General features: G+C 43.5%; 1 protein-coding gene across 1 annotated transcript; it reads left to right on the forward strand.

Annotated features, from left to right (window-relative positions):
* Nr1d2 (nuclear receptor subfamily 1 group D member 2) lies at positions 1–25,739 on the forward strand. Its single transcript, XM_059274177.1, has 8 exons — positions 1–122; positions 7,357–7,623; positions 8,898–8,986; positions 12,525–12,669; positions 15,276–15,904; positions 18,685–18,870; positions 21,025–21,235; positions 22,869–25,739. Exons 1-8 carry the CDS (start codon positions 107–109, stop codon positions 23,063–23,065), a joined length of 1,740 nt encoding a protein of 579 aa, XP_059130160.1. The 5' UTR covers positions 1–106; the 3' UTR covers positions 23,066–25,739.
* Positions 25,740–26,824: the final 1,085 nt, after the last annotated feature.

Raw genomic sequence — 26,824 nt, forward strand, 5'->3', positions numbered from 1 at the left:
GTGGCCCGCAGGAGCCGCCCGCGCCCGGTGCTCATGAGGCGGGCCCGCGAGCCCCGCCGCCTGCAGCCCCGGGCGGCGCGGTGAGGGCCGCACCCCGCCGAGCGCCATGGAACTGAACGCGGGTAAGAGCGGGAGGGAGGCGCGGGTGGCAGGGTCGCGTGTCCGTGCGGCCGTCCCTCACGTGGGGACGCCGGGATCCCGAGCCCGGGCTCCCTGCACGCCGGCCGCCCCCCTCACATGGCCTTGCCGCGCGGGCCACGTGCACGGTGTGTTTACGTTCGGCAGCGCGGGCGCCGGTTGGCTGCGCGGGCGCGTGACGCGGCATTACATAATGCGCGCTGGGCGGCGGCGGGCGGGGACACGTGAGGCCGCGCGGTGACCCACATTCCCCGGGGCTGCAGGGACACGTGGGGGCGGCGCCGCCGGGGAGCCCACAGCCTGCGTGAGGCTCCGCCTCCGGGGCCTCCGCCGTGACGTGGCCGCGGTCCCGGGGCTCCCGCGGCTGCCCACTGCGGAGTCCGCCGCGCATGCGCACCTGCCCGCGAGGCCGGCTGTCGGTCCCGCCGCAGTGCGCGCCGCAGCCCGCGCGTCCCGAGGTGACCCCGGCAGGGTTGACCTTGCTGGGCAGGGAGTGCGTGGGTCATTCTCGAGCACCCTCGGGACGGACCGCGTGTACTCAGCGTTCCGCCTCCTGGAGGACACAGTCTAGAAGTCCCCTCGAGCTTGGATTTCTGCATGCGGCTCCTCGTGATCTAGGGCTGTGGTGACCCTAGAATTTCAGAACCTTGCAAAGCTTTTATTTATATTAAAAACATTTTATCCTCGCACAAGAGCAGCGCTGAGGCGGGAGACCGCAGGAAGTGGCAGTCATGGGCTACGGTGTGAGATCTTAACTCAAATGCTAAGAGAACAAACAACCCCCACCCTTTTTTTTTCAGGACCGACTTTGCCTGAACCCAAAAACCATACTTCGTTTCTTGCAACATGGTCACAGACTAATAGCACATTCCCTGCTCCCTTTTAATCTGTCCCCATTGATGGTCCTTACACCTGAAGCAAATGAAGTTTTCGTTTTGAAAATTTTGAGTTCTCTGCACCTTTTAAAAATCATGGCTATTGTAACAAATGTTTTATGAATTTTTAGACCAACGGTAAAAATAGTTTTGATTACTTACTGTTCTTAGCCATTGCCGCGTGAAAATACTCAATTATCTTTCATGGGGTGAACATTTTTTTCACTAGCAATTTAGAGGTTGGTAGAGTTAGCCTCTTCTAACCCCGCCCTCCACGTGAATTCTTCAAGTTCTAACTTCATGACGTTTTTAGGTCATGGCTTAGAAGCTTCTCTGATTTGGGCCTTTGGAGGACATAATTATTTATGTTAGTCTTTTGGTGCTACAAATTGTGAGCATTTCCCAGGTGGCTGTTGACAGCTCCCTCCTCCCCCCAATTACAGTTCTTACTTGGTCCACTGTTTTAATCGTGTTTAAATCCATGGTGCCCTCTGGGATGTAGCTCCTAGAAGTGAATAGACTGCCGTGGAAGTGTTTGGGCATTTCCCAAGTTCCAAGTTAGACTCTTCTCTTTGGACCCTGCTGCAAATGAATTATTTGCAGTTTGCAGCCCCTTACACACACACACACACACACACACACACACACACACACACACACACACACCCCTACACCTATTTCTCTTTGGCATATTGGTTTGCTGACTCACAGTAACCTTGGGGTCAGCTAGGACCTTTTCATGGGAAGGTGTTTTTTTTTTTTTTTTCCCCTATGGGAAGTATTTTGAAGTTAGATTTTATCCATTGTTCAGAAATCGCCTGATCTGAAATGTAGAAATTTGCAGTTTACTGTCCCCACAATCAAAGGGTGGCAGCATTAGAAAGGTTGAGATCTACTGACATGGGGAATCTTGAAGGAGATAAGGTATGGATCCACTCAGTTTGTAGAGTAATAGGGTTGTGGCTGAGAGAAGGGTCAGGTGCCTGTGTCTGAGTCCTGATGTCAGCATTCTGCACACCCGAGCGGCCTCCCCACCTCTCTCTACCCCTGTTGCTAGTGACACTGGCTTACTTTCCAGACACCGCATTAAACCTTGGCTTCCTTCTAGTGTGGTACACAGAAACCAAAATACTGTTAGTTTTCCATGTTAAGATCTCATTTTTTGTAATCTTATTTAAAAATATCTCTCACAGCCACATACATCATTTATCAGGGGATGCATTCTTTAAGATCCACTTTGCCCTTGATCTCTGCTCTGTTTGCTGCTCATGTGGTCCTCAGCATTCCACTGTTTTTGTGCACCACTGCTCACAGTTCTCCACTTCATCTTTAAAGCTTTTTGGGGACATGATCATGTGTGCTCTGGAGCCCCAGACCCCAGGCACAGGTGGAAACTGAGTGCTTCCCTTAGATCTACCCGACTTTCCTATGATGAGGGATCACTAATAAATCACTCAGTGATAAGAAAGTAAGCATCCTTGGTGGTAAAATGTTCAGTTCTAAGGCACAAAACAGGCAAGTATTGCTGTGACTTGGCAGCAAGCCTCCTTTCCAGGAGGGGTAAGCCCAGGAAAGGAGAATGCGGACCTCAGCCTGCAGGAGGGCGTTGACTCCTGGGTAAGCCCTGACTGGGAACCTGGCCCAGCTCCACTCCCCTTCAGCTAAAAATAGAGAGGACTGCTTGCTGCCTGACTTAATTTTAGCTCAAGGCTCTAAGAAGTGCATTCTGCTTGTTTCTGGAAGTGTTGGGATTTGCTGGATCAGGGATTTTACATTTCTTGCTTTATCATCAGAGACTGTGTGCACAAAAAATATGTATATATAATAATGCCTTTTATGAACACTTTCATTTTAGTCCTGCAGTTACTGGCAGATATTTCTGTCTTATGTGATGACTCAGGGTTGGTGAGAAAGAAACTTGCTTGCTTAGGTCTTCTCAGTGATCTTGTGTACTCACTCATTGGGTAGTTCAGTGACTTTTGAATCTGGTTCTGCTGCTTACTAGCTGCCTTAGTCAATCTTTCTCAGCTCCGACTTCCTTATTTGCATATGGGTTAATGGAAGTTGGAAGGCTGAAATGTGACCAGGAGATTATGTTCATTTCATGGTTGACTTCATTACTGTGTGTGAACTTGAGAGTTTGATTTTCCTTTCTTCACACGAGGAGCTGCTCCTGTAAGCCTTACCTTCTAGGAAGTTACATTTAACCTCTGAATTGCTAACCATGAGCTTGGTAGATTGCTGTGTAGAGGAGATGAGGACAGGAAAGTCAGTATTGGAGGTCTGACTGGAAGAAAGATGCTACTTCTTGATGGGTCCCAGTGATTTCAAGGTGCTGAGTACAAACACTTGAATCCCCTAAAGACTGGAGTTAGATGTGAGCTGGATTGATAACAGGCCAGGGGTTTTCCTTATGTTTTATTTTGGAGTGTTTACAAAGAAAGTTTAATACCATCATGGCCCAAGCAGTGCTTTTGGCTAGTTTTAAGCAATCTGGATTAGCTCAGATTTCAAAAAGTTTACTTAGTGTGTGTGGTGTGTGCAGTTGTGCAGATTTCTAAAAGTTTGTTTATTTAGTGTGGTGTGTGCACATGTGCGGAGGTCAGGAGGGTGCTGGCTTTGCTGCATTGCTGTCTCCCTAATTCCCGTGAGACACAGCCTTTCACTGAACCCAGAGCCCGAGAGCCCTTGTCCCTCACACAGGCGCTCTCACCCCCATCCTCCTTAGCCTGGCTGGCTGGCTAACAGCCCTCAGTGATCCTCCTGTCTTGAACCCTTCCTCCCAGCCCTGGGGTCACAGTAGTACAAAACCATGTCTGACTTTCTTTGTGAGTGCTTGAGATCTGATCGCAGGTCCTCGTGCTGGCCCAGCAAGATCTCTTGGCCACTGAGGTACCTCCTTAGCCTGCCCGGCCCCCACCCACATTAAGTACTTTTAGACTGTTGTGAGACAAGATCTCACTTTATAGCCTAGGCTGGCCTTGAACTTTTGAATCTTCTTGCCTCAGCTTCCTGACTTTTGGCATTATAGGTTAAATGTTTGTTTCTAAGCAGAGGTGCTCAGAAGGCCTTGTGAACATAAATGACTTCCAGTGTTGGTCCTGGGAAGGTTGTCTCAAGGAAGAGCCTAGTTTTTATCCTCTTCAAGTAGTAGGTGTGCACTGAGTGCCTAAAGTTAATATTTCTTACAGACAGAGCTGTGAGATACTCCACTGATAAGAGGTTTTTCTTGGTATCATGTTCTGCAGTTTGCTGACGCTGGAATTTATGATGTGCGCTTCAGATCTCTTAAGCTTTTTAAAGACAGATGTACTTAGAGATTTTCTCCACACATAATGTTCTCCAGACAGAATAGGCTTGCAGGTTCTCATTGAGTTCACAGGGCATCTCAGATAATTGGGCAGTTACGTTAAGTAGATACTAACCTTTATAACTGACCAATTTATGGTTCTGTTTTGTTTTTCCTGCTTGCCTTGCTTTGGTTTTGAGGCAAGGACTTGTTATGTGTAACTCAGGAACCTCCTGCCGTGCTTCTTGAGTGCTGGGGTTACAGGCACGTGTCATCATGCCTGGCTTTAGTGAATTATTATTTTGTCTTTAAAAGTGAAGTATAAGCTGGGTGGCGGCGGCGGCGGCGGCGGCGGCGGCGGCGGCGGCGGCGGCGGCGGCGGCGGCGGCAGCGCACGCCTTTAATCCCAGCACTCGGGAGGCAGAGGCAGGAGGATCTCTGTGAGTTCGAGGCCAGCCTGGGCTGCAGAGTGAGTTCCAGGACAGGCACCAAAGCTACACAGAGAAACCCTGTCTCAAAAAAAAGTGGAGTGTAGGGGCTGGAGAGATGGTTCAGTGGTTAGGCCCACTTCATGCTCTACTTAAAGGACCACATTTGGTTCCCAGCACCCACATTGGGCTTTTCACAACTGCCAGTAACTCCAGCTCCCGGGGATCTGATACCCTCTTCTGACTTTGGGGGCCCACACACACTTGACATATATTCATGAACACAAACATAGGCACATAAATGAAGAAAACATCTTGTGAATTGTGTGCAGTTGATTTTTCACATACCGACAAGTTCCCTGGCAAAGGAGACACTTGTCTCCTCCCTCTTTTGGGTTATAGGGTTATATATCCCTGAGAGCTGTGGTTGTGCTTTACTCCTCAGAGGTTTCCTATCTGGATGTGGGTGATTGGTGCTAGACTCCACATCCAAAAGCTGATTTCAACACAATAGACTGAAAGTAGTTTAAATTCCTCTGCCTGTTTTTTTTTTTTTTTTTCCTCCTGTCTGTAAATTAAAGTATCTGAATTTGGGAGGGTTGTTTGAGCTCAACTTTTTGTTGTGTGGTTTATTTATATCATTATTGTGTATGTATGTGTGCATGTCTATACGTATATCTTGGCATGTGCACAGGTATGCATGTATGTGGAGGCTGGAGGTTGGCGTTGGGTGTGTGTGTCCCTTGATTGCTCTCTACCTTACATTAGTAAAAGCTGGTTCTCTTGCTGAACTGTTGGGCTAGTCTGACTCCAGGAATTCACTCTCTCCTCCCATGCACATTGATTACAAGTGGGCCACCATGCCCACCTGCAATTTGTTTTTAAAATTTATGTTTATGTATGTATGTGTATGCACACATGTACTCAGGGGGTCCCTGTGGAGCCGGGAAGAGGGTGTTGGATTTCCTGGGACTGGAGTTACAGGTGATGGTGAGCAGCCTGATGTGGGTGCTGGGAACTGAACTCAGGTCCTCAGCAAGAGCGGGGAAAGGTGCTCATAATGGCTAAATGTCTCTGTAGGCTTTCCTGTCTTTTTACCTGGGTGCTGGGGATTTGAACCTTGGTCATCACGTGTGTCACAAGCGCTTGGCCTGTGGAGCCTTCCTGATGAACACAGATTCCCATCTTTACCAAAATTGGGTCAAAGATAGACCAAAGAGCTATTTTCTTTAGGAACCTTTTTCCTCCCCCTTTTCTCAGTACTAAGGATTGAATCCAGGGCCTCATCCATGCTAGGCAAGCACACTACCTCTGAGCCATAGCTTACATTTTTATTTTCAAGTTAACGCCTCCATTGTCCTTGAAATTCTCCACCTTCTTATGTGCATATATCATCTAGACAGTTGTCAGGAGCCTCACTTCCCTCTTGTATCTATCATTGCTTGGAATCTGCTGGTCAGTGTGGATTTCACAAAGGCAGAGATGATGTTAAAAGTGTGTGTGGCAGGGTTCATCCCTGTGAAGTGTACTGAGGATTATAGTACTGTGTAGATGCTTATGGCTAGCAAAAAATAGGTGAAAGCAGGCAGTCAGGAGGTGCAGTGGGACTTCAGTACAGTGCTGGGGAAAGGTGACTGTTGATTCTGTTGTACATTGAGGAGCCAGGGAATATTTGATGATGGAAGCAGGAGAAACCACAGTGGACAAGAGAATTACTTGTTTGGTCTGGGATTTGGGAAAATAATATATTTGGCCTTGGGGGTTACTCTTGCAGTATTTTATCTCTTTGAGGGAAGAAGTTTAAAATTATACCCTAAGAACACTTTTAAATACTGTCTCATCCTGAACAGATTATAGCTTTGCAGAGGCCCAGGCCAGTTTGCTGAGGGGTTGTGGAGGTTACTTCCATGAACCTAACTGTCCTGTTTGGGCAGACTGAGAGGATGTCTGGTGAATAAGATTAGCTTCTGCCTTACTGTTGTTCTTGCATAGTGTATCTTCTGCCAGTCTCTCTAATGTGGCCTGTAACACGTTAGAAGAACACACAGTGTGTCTGGATCCTTAAGAACTGCACAGAGATGAGTGTGCAAGCGCAGTGGTGGGTGGGTCCAGGAAGGAGGTGGGCCCTGGGCTCGGTAGGGAGTCATGTCTTCAGGGAGTGTCAGAGCAGCAAGATTTGGGAGCAGCAGCTGGGGAAGGTTCCCTGCATTAAGATAATGACCTTGTCTGCTATTCCAAATGGAACCCCTGCCCCATTAGTCTGTGTCTCAGCTAAGTGCTGGGGAAGCAGGCACTGGAGTGCCAGGGAGGATGAGGACCAGTGTAGGGTTGTCCACAGTCATTTGCCGTGAGGGCTCTCAGAGGCTAGGTTTGGGTCTGTTGTGTGCTTGTGACAAGCTGTTGAAGGCTTTCTCATGGTTACGTCAAAGAGACTTAACAGCTTTGAACTTCGTGGAAGGAGTAACATGAAACAAGAAAAAGTCTTTTGGTGTAAACAAGAGTAGTGTCAGTCATTTTTATTTCTGAAATTAGTGGCATTTTTAACAATTTAGTAAAGTATTTACATGAGTGAAAATCAAACACGTGCATCGTCTTGCATCTGACTGTCTACTTGTACTCTTTCTAGGAGGTGTGATTGCCTACATCAGTTCCTCCAGCTCTGCCTCTAGCCCTGCCTCTTGTCACAGTGAGGGTTCTGAGAACAGTTTCCAGTCCTCGTCCTCGTCCGTTCCATCTTCTCCAACTAGCTCTAACTCTGATGCCAACGGCAATCCCAAGAACAGTGACATCTCTAGCATCGAAGGTGTCTTGAAGAGTGATCGCACAGATTGTCCTGTGAAAGCAGGCAAACCTGGTGCTCCTGGCATGACCAAGAGTCACAGTGGTATGACAAGTAAGTCTGTCAGTGTTTTATATTGTGGCCACTAGTGCAGAGGGGTTTTGTATCCCAGGCTTTCATTTGGGTACTACTATACTTTACTCTCCCTCTGGTAACCATGGTCAGTGATTAGGCAAAACATCAAGTGATAGTTTTAGAAGTTTCAGCCAAGGTCTGGCTGTCATAGGGTTCGATGGCCCAATTATGTCTCTTCTTTTACCACACACTTGTAGGGACCTTTCTGCTGGACTCCTGGTACTGAGCATTGTTTCTGGTTTTGGGAAGGGTTTACTTCCATGAAGCCGGAGTTGGGAACATTTGGGATTAGGAAACGAAGCAGGCTTGTACTGACCAATGAGGCAGCTTACCTCATTGAGTGAGTGTGGGTGGAAAGGGCTAGCAGGGCTGGTAGAGAAGGCGTGGCGCTTGCCCAGCTCTTGCTGTTGAATTGAAGCAGCGCAACTCAAAACCTCTGCACCTTTAACATTTTGTTCTTTCTCTGTGAAGCTGGGGTGTGAGCTCAGGTCTCATGTTCACTCTGTAAGCACTCTTCACTGAACTATGCCTTCAGCCTTCTTTACATCTTCTTTTTTGAGAAGGCTTACTTGCTTATTTGCTTTTTAGATTTATGTGTATGTGTGTGAGCCTGGGAGAATATATATACACTCTGTGTGTGTGTGTGTGTGTGTGTGTGTGTCTGTGTGTGTGTCTGTGTGTGTGTCTGCGTGTCTGTGTGTCTCCTTGGAGAGCAGAAAGAGGGCACCCCACCTGACGGGGTGGGACTGAGTTAACTTGCTATTGGTAGCTGCCATGTGGGTGCTGAGAATTAAACCCTAGTCCTATGCAAGTGTTCTTAATCATTGAGCCATCTCTCAGCGTCCCCTCACATTTTTCTGTTGATTAATCTCTCTGAATTCTTTTTATCTAGGAGATTTGTTTTCTTAGTTCTTGTTGCATGCATGGTATAAGGTAACTACAGATTTACAAAATTTCCATGGATACCTAAAGTCATCAAAAAGGAAGAAGCCAGCTGTCGCTGGGGGTGCATCTTGGTGCACCTGCCTAGTGTGGGCAAGGGCCTCTGGCTCACTCCCCAGTGCTGGGGGAGGGGAGAGGAAGGAAGACTGGTTTCCTTTGTTAGTTTGGTATAGAGATTTCTTTGCTATGCTACAAAGATATAAGTGTATTGTTTTAAAGCACTTGCAAATTGAATGAGGTACGATATTCAATTGGGAAAAGCACTTGAGTGATTCTTCCAGCTTTTTATTTCTTGTCTGTTTGTGCCCTAGAATTTAGTGGCATGGTTCTCCTGTGTAAAGTCTGTGGGGATGTGGCGTCAGGATTCCACTATGGAGTTCATGCTTGTGAAGGCTGTAAGGTAATGCAAGCTTTTATTTCCTACTACCAATCTAATTCTGAGATTAAAGAAAGTGGGTTAAGTTTGTGAATGTCCACAGTTTATTTAGAAGGGAGGAGGAATCAGCTATTCCTCTTCAGCTTTAAGATTCTGATAAAAAAAAAAAAAGATTCTGATCAAAATAAATTTGCTATCTCAGTTCCGGTGACTCGGTGTGGAGCAGTGGCAAGTTCTGGCTCACTCACTGTCCAGTCAGGCACAGGCCTTCATGGTCAGGAAATAGGTATGAACCTGACAGTTGGGGCTGTGGAGCTGTGCCGCCTTGGGTTTCACTCTTTTTGTGTGTTTTGAGATAGGGTCTCAGGTAGTCTAGGGCTGGCCTGGAACTTGCTGTATGTGGTAGTGGAGGATGACCTAGTACTTTCAGTGCAGGGTAGTGGAGGATAACCTAGTACTTTGAGTGGAGGATGACCTAGTACTTTGAGTGTAGGGCAGTGGAGGATGACCTAGTACTTTGAGTGTAGGGCAGTGGAGGATGACCTAGTACTTTGAGTGTAGGGCAGTAGAGGATGACCTAGTACTTTGAGTGTAGGGCAGTAGAGGATAACCTAGAACTTTGAGTGGAGGATGACCTAGTACTTTGAGTGTAGGGCAGTGGAGGATGACCTAGTACTTTGAGTGTAGGACAGTGGAGGATGACCTAGTACTTTGAGTGTAGGGCAGTGGAGGATGACCTAGTACTTTGAGTGTAAGGCAGTGGAGGATAACCTAGTACTTTGAGTGGACGATGACCTAGTACTTTGAGTGTAGGGCAGTGGAGGATGACTTAGTACTTTGAGTGGAGGATGACCTAGTACTTTGAGTGTAGGGCAGTGGAGGATGACCTAGTACTTGCGATCCTGCTTCAAGGGATGATATTACAAGCATGGGCACCATGCCTGTAAATTAAAGTTTGAGTTAGGTCTTAGTCTGTTCTGTTTGCTGAAGCAGAATACCACAGGTGGGGTAATTTGTAAAGTTAATTTGCCTCAGAATTGTGGAGACTGGGTCCTGCATCTTGGGAGGGCCTTTCTGTTGGAGGATGGAAGACATTGAATAGGGCAGACAGAGTGCTCATGCATAAGAATGTGAGCTTGATGTATAGGAATAAGCCCAGCTAACTTTTGCTGTTATTGTTTTGTTTTGTTTGAGGCAGGGTCTCTATGTGTAGCCTTGGAGCTGGCTATGTAGACCAGGCTGGCTTCAAACTCACAGAGATCCACCTGCTGCTTCTGGGATTAAAGGTGTGTACCACCATGCCTGGGTCCCAACTTACTTTTTCTAACAAATTCATTTTCATATTAACATTAGCCAGTTGAAGAAAGCAGGATACATGTGGTACATTCATAAAGCCCTACCTCTCAATACCATGGCATTGAGTGTTAAGTTTCTAGAACATGGTCTTTGGGGAACATAGTCAAACCATATCAGATCTTATCCTGTTCAGTACTGTGGGCTGGCAATAACTGCTAAGTATTTGCCAGAATGTAGTGTGCTCAGAAATAATGCTTGAGACAGGAGGATCGTTGATGCTAAACCAGCCTGAGCTACTTAGCAAGACCTTATCTCAAACACAAAACAAGCAAAAATAAATAACAGCAACAAACAATACAATACAAGTAGAGTCAGATCATCTTGAATTCAAATGGAAAACTCAGGAAAAAGGTAATTTTTAAGTTGATTACTTCTAGTGATTGCAACCAGAGCCTTAGGGTAGCCTCCTTAAAATGGCTCTGCTTCCTTACCTATGTCTAGGAATGTCTCTTTAAACTGACACAGCCCTTTTTTCTGTTACTAAAGTGAACAAGGTCAACATGTGTTCTTGCTGTTTTCCCACTGTGGCTAGGGTAGGAATACAGTTTGGCGGGATGTGGCAGGGCAGATATGATAAGGAGGAACATTCGTAATGAAAGAGCAAGTCTCTTCTGGGACAGTTCTAAATGAGTTGGATCTGGGAACTTTTGAATGACTAGTGTGTTCTGTAGCTGTAGCTGTTTTCTACGGTTTTTAAGAACTGTGTTAATACTATATATTTTAAAGAAAATTTGAAGTATTTTTTTAAGCTGAGTTCATTTTCACTTTACAGCTAGAAAGTAAAACCATGATCTGAATGAAATGCATTATATATTCTTTTTAAAAAGTATCTTACTATTTTATGTACATTCCTGTTTTGCCTACGTGTATATTTATGCACCTCTTGTGTGCCTGGTGCCCATGGAGGCTAGAGGAGGGTGTTAGATCCTCTGGAACAAGCATTACAAATGGTTGTGAGCTTCCATGTGGATGCTGACCCTCTGGAAGAGCAGCTGGTGCTCTTAACTACTGAGGCAGCTCTCCAGCACCATATTGGAAATACAAATAATTGATTAGTGTCTTGGTGTTATCTGTTTGAGACAGGGTCTTATGATGTACCCCAGGCTGGCTTAGAACTTAAAATCCACCTCAGTCTCCCAAGTTATGGGGATTACAGAAGAGTGCCACCATATCCTGCTAAATAAATGCTTTTGGGGCAGTGATGGGAAAGAAACCCAAGGTCTCATACAGGCTAGGCAGGCACTATACCACTAAGCTACTTCCTAGCCCTCAGTGCCTTCTTAAAAATACATTGTTCTTAGCTCTTCTGTTGTTTAAACCAAGTATATAGTATCACAGCAGTAAGAAGCAAAAGTGTTGTATATGGTCAGTATTTAACAAAGATAGATCATGTGTAGTTAGTTATAATATTGGAGGAAATACAGTTTGAAATGATTTTGTAGTTTTACTCAAGTTTTCTGTTCTTTCTGGGAACATTGAGCGAGGGGGTTGATGAAGACCTGCCATAGAGCGTGTGCTTAATAGTTTGTGTAGTCAAGATAGCTATTTAAAGTCATCTGCTTGGGAACTCTTTATTTGGATGATCAGTTGGCTATGGGCATGTGCTGTAACATGGCTGCTGACATATGGCTAGGGACATCTACCGTGTGTGTAGGCTTTATTGGTGTCAACAGGTAATGATCCAGAAATGACGAAATTCTGCTAATGTCACATAAGGTTCTGTTCAACTATCAAACTCTCAGCTTTCTGAAACTCAATATTTATATTTCAAAAGCTTTTAAAGCTAGATATGGTGGTACAGGCTTGTTATCCGAGCACCTGAGGGGTGGAGGTATGAGGATCAAGAGTTCAAGGCCATTCCAAGCCATATAGTGGGTTCAAGGCCACCCTGGGCTACATGAGACCCATCTCCAAAAATAAAGTTGAGAACTTGCTTCCAAGGTAGAGCGTGTGGATACAGCTGAGTTCTAGTAGCAGGAATGCTTTATAAAAAGGTACTCTTCAGCAAGAAGAGGAGTTTTGGTTGGCTGGTATGTGTTGTATCTGCTGATTGATACCAGTAAGTATCCAGTTAAATTCTGTGTCAGGATTTCCTTTCTTTGACCTGGGCCCAGCTCCACAGACACTAGGTAGATGGGGGAATAGTTCTTGTGAGAACTTTATGCAGCTATTTTTACAGGGATGGATAAATCTTCTTTTATTTTAGGGTTTCTTTCGGAGGAGCATTCAGCAAAACATCCAATACAAGAAGTGCCTGAAGAATGAGAACTGTTCGATCATGAGGATGAACAGGAACCGATGCCAGCAGTGTCGCTTCAAGAAGTGTCTGTCAGTGGGAATGTCAAGAGATGGTATGTTCCCAGTGAGAGTTTTTGTAAAGTGTAAAGCTGGTCATTGGGCTGTCAGCAGGTGCCAGGGCCTCTGACGTTGGTATTTCAGGAAGCACACGGTGACTTGTGGATTGCAATTCGTTATGGTGGGTAAGGGCTGTCATCTCAGCGGCAGCTGTTGGCATGGCTCCTTTCTAGTTACTTCTTGTGAATCGACCTCCATTTTTTTCTAAGTGATTTTAAGTTTCTCTCGGGCTCGGGGGCAGGGGAGGAGGATTTATTTGGTGTAGAATGGTGGTACCAAATCAAAGCACTCACTACTCATGTAGAGAACTTAGGTTCAATTTCCAGCATTCACATGATGGCTCACAACTGCTTGTCACTCCAGGGGACTTGATGCACTCTTCTGTCGTCTGTGGTCTTGTATAACATTAAAAGGACCAGCCTTAATATTACACTTCCCAGGGGCTCAGGAGAGAAAACTACAAACGGCGAGAATTATTTTCAGGAAATGAATCTAAGTACAACAAGCTCTTTGTCTGTCTATTTCATTCCTCTGAGATAAAATCCTATCTATACAGCTTCAGTTCTGTTCTTGTGCCTAGTTCCTTTCTTGCCTGATTTCTCTCTATCTTTATCTACTGTTCCCTCTAAGTTCTATCTTAATTCTCTCGTCTTAATTCTGCCTCATCTAGGTCCTTCTCATCTTGCTCTTCCTTATCTTCCATCTCGTCCACATGTTCTCTCTGGTCAAAACCCTCCTTATCTCTCTCAGTTCTCTGTCCTCAAGTTCTCCACTCTTCCTCTTCGTCTCCTTATACCTCTAGGTCCTCTCAAGTCTCTGAGGTGTTCACTTATAAACCCAAGCAATAGTGATCCTCTGCCATAGCAAGGTCACCAGGCTTGAATTCTTACGGGGTTATAAAGTAGGTCAGAATTTTCCTCAGGCAGTGACCATCAGGCTTCTTTGACAACCCCAAATGGGAGTGGTAAAAGAGGAGGTCAGTTGAGTGCTAATGATCGGTTAGAAGTGGTTAGGTAAGAAGTTAGGGATGGGGGAGGGCGGAGGGGGGAGGACAGGGGAATCCGTGGCTGATATGTAAAATTAAATCAAATTATAAAATAAAAAAAAAAAGAAGTTAGGGATCTGTAGGTAAGGTTATATAAGAGAGTAGGGTCTCACCCTAAGTAGCACAAGAAATAAAGCTATCAGCCTGACCTGGGAGACCGGTGTTTTTTGATTTGGCCTTGGATGCTTGATAGGTATTTTAGATAAATACACTATTAGGAGTTCTAGGAAGAATGTATAGCATTACAAGAAAATCACTGTAGGAACCAGCTAATATACATACAAAAGCTAAAATATCACCAAGACTTCTTAAGCCATGGCTTGACCTTTGGAAAAGTCCTTGACTTTTCCAAGTAATAGCTTTTGTGATAGTAGCTGAATTCCATTACATTTTCCTGTGGCTTGCAGCACTGTGGTACACGGTATTCTTATATACATGCAGGCAAAACATTCATACACATAAAATAATATATATGTGTGTGTGTGTGTGTGTGTGTGTGTGTTATGTACTATATGATACTATGTATTATGTATTATACTGCATAGCCCTAGTTGATCTGGAACTCTCTATGTAGACCAGGCTGGCTTCAAACTTATAGAGCTCCACCTGTCCTTGTTTCCCTGAGTGCTGGGACTTTAGGCAGGCACCATCATGTCTGCCCTTAATTTTTTTTTTTTAAGATATATTTTTTTGACTTTGTCTTCTTGGTCCCTTGGTATTACTAAGGAGCCCATTTCTTATTTACTTAGATTAACTTACTTCAGTATATGATTTTTTTTCCCCCTCGTGTACCTACAAGTACCATGTGAGTAACTAGTGCTTGCTGAGGCCAGAAGATGGTGTCAGATTCCCTGGAACTGGAGTTACAGATGATTGTGAGCCACCTTGTGAATGGTGAGAATTCAACCCAGGTCCTTTGCAAGAACAATGAGTGCTCTTAATTGCTGAGCCATCCTTCCAGCCCCTTATTTACTTATTTTTACATCGTATTTATTTTGTGTTTGTATGTGGGCATGTGTGTACCCTGGCATACATGTGAAGGTCAGAAGACAGCTTTTGGGAGTTGGTTCTTTCTGTGTGGGTCATCAGCTTGGGTGCAGGTTCTTTTATCTACTGAGCCATCTTCTCAGCTGTCTTAGTCTTTTTAAAAATTGTTTTTGCGGTGGGGTCTCACTGTGTAGCCCTGGTTGTCATGGAACCCACAGAGATTGTCCAGAGTGCTGTGTGGTGTGTCTGTCTTTAATAAGGTCTTGGTGTGCTCTACATTGTGGTTCTCATTAGTTATTTCCATGTTTCTTAGATTTTTGCTTAGAAAACACCCAAGAACTACATGTAGTTCTTAGCCTTGTTTTGGGAAAGTAAACAACGGGACGTTTTCTCCTTTCTCACTTCCTTTGCTGTATCAAGACCAAATTTAGAAAACTTATTTCAAGGACATGTAGACATTCTTGACTTGTAGGACAAGAGGCCATGGCTTCCAGAGGTAATTTTGTGTCATTATTTTGTATAAGTTGAGCTTATTAGAATATAGATGCTAACTATCTTTCTCTTCAATAGCTGTTCGATTTGGCCGGATTCCCAAGCGGGAAAAACAGAGAATGCTAATTGAAATGCAAAGTGCAATGAAGACCATGATGAACACCCAGTTCAGTGGCCATCTGCAAAATGACACCTTAGCGGAGCGGCATGAACAGTCAGCCCTACCAGCTCAGGAACAGCTGCGGCCCAAGCCCCAGCTGGAGCAAGAAAACCTCAAAAGCTCGCCTCCTCCCTCTTCTGATTTTGCGAAGGAGGAAGTGATTGGCATGGTGACCAGAGCCCACAAGGATACCTTTCTGTATAATCAAGAGCATCGAGAAAACTCGGCTGAGAGCATGCCACCCCAGAGAGGAGAACGTATCTCCAGGAACGTGGAGCAATATAATTTAAATCATGACCACTGTGGCAGCGGGCTTCACAGCTACTTTCCCTGTAGTGAGAGCCAGCAGCATCTCAGTGGACAGTACAAAGGGAGGAACATGATGCATTATCCAAATGGGCATGGCATTTGTATTGCAAATGGACACTGTGTGAACTTCTCCAGTGCGTACACTCAAAGAGTCTGTGATAGAGTTCCAATAGATGGATGTTCTCAGAATGAGAACAAGAATAGTTACCTGTGCAACACTGGAGGGAGGATGCATCTGGTATAGTGAAATGATTCTTTGCTCGCCTTTATCAAGGAAAGCTTGGAAGGTTTTCTTTTGGGCGGGGGTGGGGGGGAGTGGTAGGCTGACTTGGGAGGTGGGTCAGAAAGCTCAAAAGAGATTCTAGAAGACTCTGTGTAGTATTTTTAGTGAAATAATGTTAATGAGCAGTGCTTGTGGAGTAACTTAATTTCACATAGCAATAGGTACAAGCTTGTGCTTTCATTACTACCGTAGGGTTAAGATTTGTATAAAATACGATTCACACAGAATTGCTCCTATAATTCTTGGAAATCTCTTTGGAAATTTAGGTGTTATGTTAATGAAGTTAGTACTTCATTAGCTTTGGGATCTTTCTCAAAAGGGTTAATCTTTTTAAGCTTTTTTGATTTCTATGGAGAGGGGTTTTGTTGCCCTTTGTGGGGACAGTCTTGCTATGTTGCCCAGGCTGGCTTTGAGCTCTTGGGTTCAAGTGACGTGTGGATCATTGGGACTTCAGAGTACATCACTCCCTAGCAGAGAGGTTTTTTAGCCTCTTCAGTTATGATGTTAGAAAGAGCTTTGGAGATAGGTATTTTATGGTTTCAGAATTAAGGAATAATTTACTTGCCTAATTTCTAAGATTTTATCCTGAGATAAGTTAATATTATTTATATCATTCAAATTTGTTACATCAAATTCAACATTCTGCCCCAAAATACGGTGTTCATGTTCAGCCAGAATTTCATCAAAACAGCAGTACTATGCCATTTCCTGTTTAAACCGTGAGGTCCTTTGATAGTGCTTGTGTTGTTCAACTTCCAGGTAATTAAAGTTATCTTTTTTTTCCATCTTAAAAATAGTTGATTCTACCCCAGTCTTTGAGTTCAGTTTTCTTTGTCTCTTGCCAGTGTCTGAGTGCAGGTCTGGAAGGTGCCCTTACACTTGGTTCCCTTGTATCTTGATTCTTCCTCCAGGCACTTGGAGACCTCAGGTTCTGGTTTCATATCAGTCTCCAGGTTTAAGAATCATCTTATTCCTGGATTCCTATGGGTTTAATGGAAATTTAAATAAAGGCTAGTTTTAGTAATAGACTGTATGGTACATGCTTCATGTCTCTTTAGTGTTGCTACAACTTCTTTGGCTTCCCTCAGTTCCTGTTTGGAAGGTGTACCTGGTATCCTGTCCGTTTCTTAGCTAAGCTGGTGGAGGTCCCTGGTCACCATTGTTACTGAGATAGAGGACCAGTGATCCTCTTAAATGAGGCACCTTATGCTGCCTTCCTTTTAGAATGTGCAGTGTGTTTGTTCACTGAGGAACAAATGAGTTCTGAAATAGGAAGTAAGTAGAGTTTATGACCTCACTTGTGTTCGGATAAGGCACTGAGCCTCCCAGAGGTTCTTGTACTCAGGAAAGAATTATGAACTGAGATGCAGCTTTAAAGATACAGACTCTGGGTCATTACAATTGGCCGTAGTAACCAGGGTGAGAAACAGATGGGAAGATTTGTCCTTAGAACTTAAAGCACCTCAAGCCTGGGTGAGGTGGCAGCAGTGTTACAAGGTACACTTAGGCCTGTGCAAGAGGGTTTTGAAATAGCTAGTTTTAGACTGTTTTTCCTAGGCTACTTCTTAAACATCCATAGCTGTTTAAATTAGGTTGCCTTAAGCCTTGAGATGGGGTTCCTGTGGTCCTGGCTGAGCTGGAACTCATAGAGATCTGCCTGCCTCTGCCTCCCTCGTGCTGAAATTAAAGATGTGGGCCACCACACTTGGTTTACAGGGCTGGCTGGCTTGCCCATTCATTCATTCATTCATTCATTCATTCATTCATTCATTCAAGGTCTTGTGGTAGAGCCTTGACTGGCCTGGGACTGTGTAGACCAGGCTAAACTCAAAGAGATTCACCTGCCTTTGCCTCCCTATTACTGAGATTAAAGGTGTGAACCACCACTCCTAGCTTTACAAGGCTATTTATTTATTTGTTTGTTTGTTTTCAAGAAAGGGTTTCTCTGTGTAACAGCTCTGGGTGTCCTGGAACTCGCTTTGTAGACCAGGCTGGCCTTAAACTCACAGAGCTCTGCATTTCTGTGCCTCTTGAGTGCTGGGATTAAAGGCGTGTGCCACCACTGCCTTGCACAAGGCTTTTTAAATAAAAGGATATGTGATTTCTATTTTATTTTAAAAAATATATTATTGTTTTTTGTTTTGAGATAGGGTCTCACTGTATATACTTAAGGTTGATCTTAAACTCATTGTGTGTACCAGTTGGCCTCGAACTCAGAAATCTTTGGGCTGGGTTTAAGCTTAATATGCCACCACATCTGGCTATTTTTATTTTTAATTAAGTGTATGTGTGTGTATGGATATGTGCACGTGTGTGAAAGTGCCGGAGGAGGCCAGAGGTGTTAGATCCTCTGAAGCTGCAGCTAACAGGCAGTAATGAACCTCAGACGTGTGCTGGGAACTGAACTTGGGTCTTTGGAAGAGCAGTATTTACTCTTTACTGCTAAGCCATCTCTCCAGCCTGAATATGTGATTTGTAACGCCTTCATTTGAAAGTGTTTACCCACCTTACGTTGTTTAGGATTCACACATTTTCTTATGTATGCTGACATGTGCAACTGTCTTTACTGCTGAAGACTTCCTGTGTTGAGGTGAGGTGCACACAGAAGAAGGGTTATTGGAAGACCTTGCTTGAGTTAGTTGTTTCATGTTGAGGTTTCTCACGATTGAGATGACACTTTTGAATTCTTTGTCACCCCTCACAATTTAAGAGTTTTTCTATTTTTTGTAAATTAGGTTTGTCCTATGAGCAAGTCTCCATATGTGGATCCTCAGAAGTCTGGGCATGAAATCTGGGAAGAATTTTCAATGAGTTTTACACCAGCAGTAAAAGAAGTAGTGGAATTTGCAAAGCGTATTCCTGGGTTCCGAGATCTGTCTCAACATGATCAGGTCAACCTTCTAAAAGCTGGCACTTTTGAGGTAGGTTTTATTTATCCTGACTGTTGACACAAAGTCCATGTACGTAAATTTTTTTCTTTTTTAAATAAATGTTTATAGTTCAGAGTCTCAAACTAACAAAACAATAACTATCCCAGGGCTTCGAGAAGGGACAGGTACGTTGAGCTACTTGGGACTGGAAGTGTTGAGCTCTGTACCCAGCATGTGAGTTCCAAGTTCTTGTGGTGGTTTTAGGTGTAGACTTACTGGGTTTTGCTTAGTGGGTGTTTAATATGTTCAGTACAGAAAACAAAAGAAGAATAGGCTGGGTTGGTGGTGCATGCCTTTAGTTACAGCTTTCAGGAGGCAGAACCAGGCGGATCTCTTGGGTTCCAGGCAAGCCAGGCTACGTAGTGAGACCCCGTGTCTCTAAAACAAACAATTCCCCCCCCTGCCCCCCAAGAAAGGAGACTGGAATGTGGCTTTCCTTTCAAGAGATTGCAGACTATTTAGGAACTCCGTAGACATCCCTGTGCTGCCTTTCTCGTGGTTCTTGGGTACTTGTTCTCATCATTGTCTTTGAGACAATGCCTCAGATTCCCAATCTCCTGTCTCTGTCCCTAGTTGATAGAGTATGCCATGATGGCTGCCTGTCACTGCCTGCCTCACTCTTTCCCGTCCAGCTTCTGCACAGAGGCTTTGTGCCTGCATGTGGACTGCCATGGCTGCTTGTTGTGTAGATGGGCTCTCCAACTAGTGGCCTCCCAGTGATAGCTCTGACATTTGAGGGGGCGGTAAAAAGTGAACATCTAGTGGGCCAGACCTTTGAACTCTGAGCAGTGTGAGAATGGGACTGAACATATAGTGACTCTTTCCCCCGGTGAGTCCTCCGAGTTAAACCATCAGGCATTCCAGGGTTAAGTGCTGGCCTACGTGGATGCGAGTGCCTGGGTGGAGTGACTTCTAGGTTTGCTCCCTCTGCTGGGTCTCGTCTCCTCCTTCTTTACCCCAGTTTCACATGGGCCACAGAAGCTTTTGTGTCAGGCTCTGCTTCCTGGACCACCTGGACCAGAACATAGATGGACCGTTTTGATAATAAACCATCCATAGAATAAGCAAGCAGCAGCACAGATGGGGCCTTTTAGTTTAAAGGAATACAGTGAGACTTAAGTTGTCAAGTGAGAAGGAAGTCAGTGATTGACTCAGTCCACTTGTTTTGGGAGGGGTACTTCTGGCCCAGAGAGGTGAAGAGACTCTTGGAGTGACTGGGCTTTAGACACGGGTCCTGGACTTCCTCAAGATTTATGTTCTTTCTGCTTTCTGACTGCTCCAAAGTGATTGGCACCATTATCACAGGAGATTCACTCCCTTTTGGGTTGTCTGGGCAATCCACCTTTGCTTGGGGAATTGTAGAAGGAAAGCGCAGTGCACCTTCAGTTGTAAAAGAGGCATGTAGACAGTGGGATGGAGGGAATGCTGTAGTCCTGAGACAGTCTTGACTGGCTGGAGTAGTGGTCAGTTGCTGTGATGGCTATCTTTAGGTAGACTCTGGGTCTTGTAGAGGTCTAAGTAGGGCTTGTGTGCTGCGTTTCCCTTGACTGCCTTTAGTTTTTTGAGGGTTCCCAGTGATGCTCTGTTGAAATTGGACTTCTCTCGGAGCATAGACACCTGAAACATGCTTGGGACCCTGAAGAGTTTCTTGAATACCTTTGATCAGACTCCAGTTATTAACTCAGTGACATCATTGCTCACTTTAATTTTATATTTGCATTTCTGAATCTTTGCTTAGAGGGCTAAAGAGTCTTTAGAATCTTGCCATTGCTATCTGGACTTTTTTCTGATGTTGGGATATTTATTGGTTTTGTGGAGAATTTGCCTTTAAAGTGGTTCTAACCGGACAGTGGTGGCGCATGCCTTTAATCCCAGCTTTTGGGAGACAGAGGCAGGCGGATCTCTGTGAGTTCAAGGCCAGCTTGGTCTACAAAGTGAGTTCCAGGACAGCCATGGTGGTTACACAGAGAAACCCTGTGTCGAAAAACTAAAAAAAAAATTAAAATAAAATGGTTCTAGATATAAATTCAGCTTCCCTTTTATAAAATTTCTTTTATATGTAGATGTTTCTTAACTGACTTGACTAGTTACATTGAGTTTTATGAATGAACTTCTCCAAATACATTTGAATTTTCTGCCTTCCAGGTTCTAATGGTACGATTTGCTTCATTGTTTGATGCAAAGGAGCGGACTGTCACATTTCTAAGTGGGAAGAAGTACAGTGTGGATGACCTGCATTCAATGGGAGCAGGAGATCTGCTCAGTTCTATGTTTGAGTTCAGCGAGAAGCTGAATGCCCTCCAGCTCAGTGATGAGGAGATGAGCTTGTTCACAGCAGTTGTTCTGGTATCTGCAGGTGAGCAGGCTGGCTCAAAATCTGGTTATGCCTTAATTAGTGACTGAGAATTTCATCCTTCTGTGCCTCAGATTGCACATCCTGTTAGAGAAAAGGGTTGTCTCATATGAACCTAGTATGGGGTTACTTTCTGTTTGAATGAGTGACCAGGGTGTCTGAGTCCTTACGGTGTTTCCTCATGACTCACAGTGATGTTTCCAGTTTCCCTGGCACCTTGCATTTAGGTTGTAACAACTTTCTCTCATATTTCATTCAGACAGTAGCCCTTAAGGTGCAGGTTGCTCCTCTCAGTGGCCGCATTTTACTCATTATATGGGAACCAGTAAGTCTAGCCTTCTTATTGTTTAACTTCTGCACAGTGACTGTGCCTTAATCTACTGCTATTTCAGCCAGCAATTGTGACTGCAGTTACTGGCCCACTTCTCTGGTAGCAACCTAGCCTCTCAGGTTGCAGCCTGGTAGGAATTCTGTCCCTACAGGCATTAGCTCTGCTGCTGCCACTGAAGGTAGCTTTAACTATATCTCTTATCATTCTGTTTATAAATAAGATTCAAGATTCAAAGCCTGGGGTGAAAACCTGCTAGCTCAGAGAGGTTGAGTAGCACTTAGCTAACCTTCTCTCCTTGCTGGCACCTCTGAAAGAGAGCATCTTTCTGCTCCACCAAAGAAAAAAAAAGCGGCACCACTCCAGATCCCTCCCTACTACTTCCGGTGCATCTCTATCTCTTCCAGATGCCCTCTGATGCTCTATCTGTCTAGTTGCTAACTTAGCCTCCTGACCCAAGGTTAATTTTATTTAATTAACACAAATACAAACTAGGGGTTCACAGTGTGACCGAATATCCCCCAACACCCTCTCACGAGGAAGGGACAACACAAGGTGTGATACTATGCTAGGGATCTACTGTGCATGGAAGTGGGAATGTAGTCCATATATGGTAAGGGTATATTTCTGCACTACATTATTAAATTAGAAGCAGTTGAAGTTAGCATCAAATTTAAATACGAAAAAACTCTGGTTAGGAAAGGCGGTTCAGCAGTTAAGAGCAATGGCTGTTCTTCCAGAGGACTAGGGTTTGCTTCCTAGTACTCATGTAGTGGCTCACAACTGTCTGTAACTCGAGTTCTAGGGGATCCAATGGGTCTTCTGGACTCTTCAGCATCAGGCATGCACATGGTGTAAAGACATACTTGCAAGCAAAAAACCCATATACATTAGAAAAAAAGAAAAATCAGAACCTCTAAACTTTATATGAACAAAATTCCAACTACTAAAGAATTCTTGATTTACCAAATGTGAGATATATGCAGAATAAGCAGCTATAAAACTTCCCATTGAGAACTTTTCCTTTTTTTTTTTTTAAATTTGAGATAGGGTTTCTCTGTAGCTCTGGCTGTCCTGGAACTTACTTAGTAAACCAGGCTAGCCTTGAGCTCAGAGATCTGCCTGCCTCTGCCTCAAGTGCTGGAAGTGTGTGCCACCATGCCTGGCTGAGAATTTTTACATTTTTAAACTTGTGTTTGTTACAGTGTGTAAAACCCTATTTTGATTTGGTAGTGATCAGTAAGTAGGAATAGTTATTGCTAATATGTCCGTCCCCTTCATATTTCTTTCTTCCTTCCTCCCCATTAGATCGATCTGGAATTGAAAATGTCAACTCAGTGGAAGCTTTGCAAGAAACGCTCATCCGTGCACTAAGGACCTTAATAATGAAAAACCATCCAAATGAGGCCTCCATTTTTACAAAATTACTTCTAAAGTTGCCAGATCTTCGATCTTTAAACAACATGCACTCTGAGGAGCTCTTGGCCTTTAAAGTTCACCCGTAAGGCCTTGAAACATGAACTGATGCTAACTGTACATTTTATGCTAAGAATCTTATTTATATGTGTATACTATATGTGGAAGTAGAAAAGACCTTAGACAGTGCCAGGCTCTGGGCTGTCTCTGTAGTCAGTTACCAGTAGCTGTTTGGATGAGAACTCATTGCCATGTTAGACATTGGCCCTCCCTCCCCTGTAGACCAATCAGCTGTGTTGTACTTAGACTGGAGAAGTTACACTGAGTTATAATCACACTGAATGTTAGACTTTTTTCATCTGCCAAAGCCAAAATACCATTTGATCTCCCTGTGGTATAAATCTAACACACACTGCAGATACCGGAGGACGTAGACATTAACCCTTTGTGCTGAGAATCTTGCTGTGCCACGAGACTGAAATGTGGTAAGGGAGACTGAGAGCCAAGAGGTCTTTACATGTTTGGATTTTGCTCTACAAATGTCAAAGTGCATGGTCCTGGTAGTCCCTGGGTTGTGGAAAATGATAATTGATATCCATGAAGCATATTTACCTCTTGGGAGATAGGCACTATGTAAATAAGGTGAAGTTTTTATTATAATTGCTCATAATAATATTCTTGTCTTATTTCTAAGCATTTCTTGGAAACTGTTTGACAGTCCACACCAATCTGTTCAGGGTTCCTGCTCCAAGTGGGGGACCCTATTGATAAACACATATTCCAGGTTTATGGACACCTCAGATAGTATGTGTACATAGTATGTATGTGAATATAATTATATATAAAATCTTACTTCACAATATTTTAAACTGTGAAGAACTTTATCGTACAATAAACTTAAACAAGAGGTGTCAAGGACCCAAATTAGGTGCATTTTACCTGCTGCTGCTGATGTATAACCATTGCTTTACGACCTTTAGGTGGTAGAATACTGAAATTATGCTCTATTTTTGTTTAAGCAACATTTAATGTAAAAGTGTGATGGGCAGTCAAATCCAGATTTCAGAAAAAAACATGTATTTTAGAGTGCATCTTTGGTGTAAAATCCGAAGTTAAAGACACTAGGTGTTTCAGAGCATTTCAGCTTTCTCCCTTGTGCTAATAGAGGTGGTATTGCTGCCTCTTACCTGCTGCAGGTGGATGGAAGATTTGGATTCTATGTGGAGGATGAAGTTTTGTTTAAGGAAACTTCGTTACCCTGTTGGCATGTGTGTGCCAAGTCCACTTTTCTTTCTTTCCCTAAATAACACTACAGGGATTTTGTCAAATTAGATATAATATAATTTGAAAAACCTTTTAGTGGGTGACCTGCCTACAGGCTTAAAGATCATGGTAGGAGAGATAGCCAAAGTTGAAGATTCCTGAACATCCCCCCCTCCCCCTGGAAAATAGCAATTAATTATACTCTTTGGGTAAAATTACTTTCTGTGTAATGTTTGGATTATGTGAAATTGTAAAGACGTTAAGAATATGCTTGACTATTTTAAGCCTGTTACTTTTGTGACATGTAAGCAGAATGCCTTATTTTGTAGTCTAACTTGTTGCTACAGGATCTGAATTTTTGTGGCACAGTTAAGAGAGCTTGAAAAAGATAAACCCTTGTTGTCAAAGAGGAAAGCTGATGGTGTGTCTGTCATACAGTAGGGACCATAACTGCTGTTTACCTTCAGTGGGTGTGGCTTTCATGGGATATACAACTAGGTTTTGTGAATCCTTTACATGATAGCATTATCCTTTTATATTTTTTTTCTAGAATAAACAAATGCATAGTTTTCTTCTATGGGGAAATAGAGAGCTTTTTGAAATAATACTGAAAACCTCAAAGATTATGTTGATTCTTCATTTTTGCCTTTGACATAAGTGTCTTTATAACATGTATCTTTAAAGTAGTTAAGTCTTTGGGAATATGTAACTAGAACTGTTAGTATTGCTTGTAATGCTTTAGTTAGGGTTAGTATATACATGTACACACCTAAATATAAGCATGTAGATTTGCATTTTGTCTCGTAAAATTTTATTTCAATAAATTCTTCCTATAGTAATGGGAAACAAAATCCATAGTTCATATGCCACATGTAGTATTTCTGTATTTGAAAGTTGCCCAAATACGAGCATTCTAATTCTAAATTAAACCAGCAGCCTAATACAAGCACACTCTTTGATTGAGTCATGGTTAAACAATTAATAAATGACATCAGCCAGATAGGGAACTTCTGAGTCAGTGGGAAGGGGGGCACTGTTGATAATAATGTACTGTATGAATTAAGTGATGCTTTAACTCTGACTTTATGGTTCAATGTTAAAATATGGGCATTATGTCACCAGACTTATGGGCATTATGTTAGCAAGATGAACCATTTTTTTTTTTCCTGTGCTTTTAGTGTGTCTTTACATGATCTAAGAGAGGATTCCAGCTTTCAGAGAGCAATAGCTGAGGGAATAGAGAGACATTTTGGGATGAACTTTGTTATGGTGATGGTTTAATTGCAGATTAAAATATTTCAGTAGATTAGTATTATATTTCATCTACATTCTAAAAAATTACCATTGTGATTGGGTCAGAATTGATGTGTGTTATGTAAACATTGCGAAGCAAAGCTGTGAGAGGAGTTCAGATAGATGTATTCCTGTGCACGAGAGCAAACACCTGTCTCAATTGTTTTTTCTCTTTTTGCAATATAAAGTTTGCTGAATGTATAAGAAGAGTTTATTGCTTTGCTCTCTCTGTTCTCCCAGCAGACCCAATCCCTCAGGCTCACCTCTAATGCTGCAGCAGAACACCAGCTACAGCCTCCCTTCCCCCATCCACACTTCCTGTGGATTTTATAGAACATCCGCTCCTAGCCTGCCTTCCCTCAATTGTGTCCCAGCCCCTAGCTCAGGCTGTAGGCTGCTTGCAGACTTTCTCTGCTCTTTCTGTTCTTCCAGCAGACCCAATCCCTCAGGCTCATCCCAGCCACAGCTTCCGTTCCTCCCTTTTCCATGCCTCCTATGGATCCCACAGAACATCCCATCCTGAACTCCCAGAATTCAAAATGTACACCTGTAATCACCCTAAACCCAGATGCTTAGAAGCCAGCATAAAAATACAACAGCAGCAAGGACAATGTCTCCACCAGAACCTAGCTATCCTGCCACAGCAGGCCCTGCATATTCTGACATAGCTGAAGCACAAGACAAAGACCATAAAACCACCTATATGAAGGTGGTAGAGGTCTTTACAGAGGAAATGAATAAATCCCTTAAAGCCAGGGAAACACAAACAATTGGACAAAATGAATAAATCTTTTAAAGGCAAGAAAAACAAATAGTTGAAAGAAACAAAACTGTTCAAGACTTGGAAGTGGAAATAGAAGCAACAAAGAAAACAAACAGGGAATTCTGGAAATGAAAAATTTAGGAATTTGAACAGGAACTATAGAGGCAAGCTTCACCAACTGAATACAAGAGATAGAAGAGAGAATCTCAGGCATTGAAAAATATAGAAGAAAATTTATGCTTTGGTTAAAGAAAATGTTAAATTTGAAACTTTCCTGATGCAAAACGTCCAGGAAATCTGGGACACCAAGAAAAGACCAAACCCAAAGATATTAGAAGTAGAGGAAAGTGAAGAATCCCTTCTCAAAAGCCCAGAAAATATTTTCAACAAAATCATATAAGAAAAATTTAAATCTAAAAAAGGCGATGCCCATAAAGGTACAAGAAGCATACAGAACACTGAATAGATTGGACCAGAAAAGAAAGTCTTCTGGCTATATAATAGTCAATACACTAAATGTACAGAACAA

The sequence above is a fragment of the Peromyscus eremicus genome, chromosome 9 (genome assembly GCF_949786415.1).
Source record: "Peromyscus eremicus chromosome 9, PerEre_H2_v1, whole genome shotgun sequence".
Lineage (NCBI taxonomy): Eukaryota > Metazoa > Chordata > Mammalia > Rodentia > Cricetidae > Peromyscus > Peromyscus eremicus.

What these genes read in the sequence shown, in the direction of transcription:
- Nr1d2 (XM_059274177.1), top strand. An exon ending in ATGCTTGTGAAGGCTGTAAG is followed by an intron (nt 8,987 to 12,524) that starts GTAATGCAAGCT and finishes CTTTTATTTTAG; the next exon opens with GGTTTCTTTCGGAGGAGCAT. An exon ending in CTGGAGGGAGGATGCATCTG is followed by an intron (nt 15,905 to 18,684) that starts GTATAGTGAAAT and finishes TTTGTAAATTAG; the next exon opens with GTTTGTCCTATGAGCAAGTC.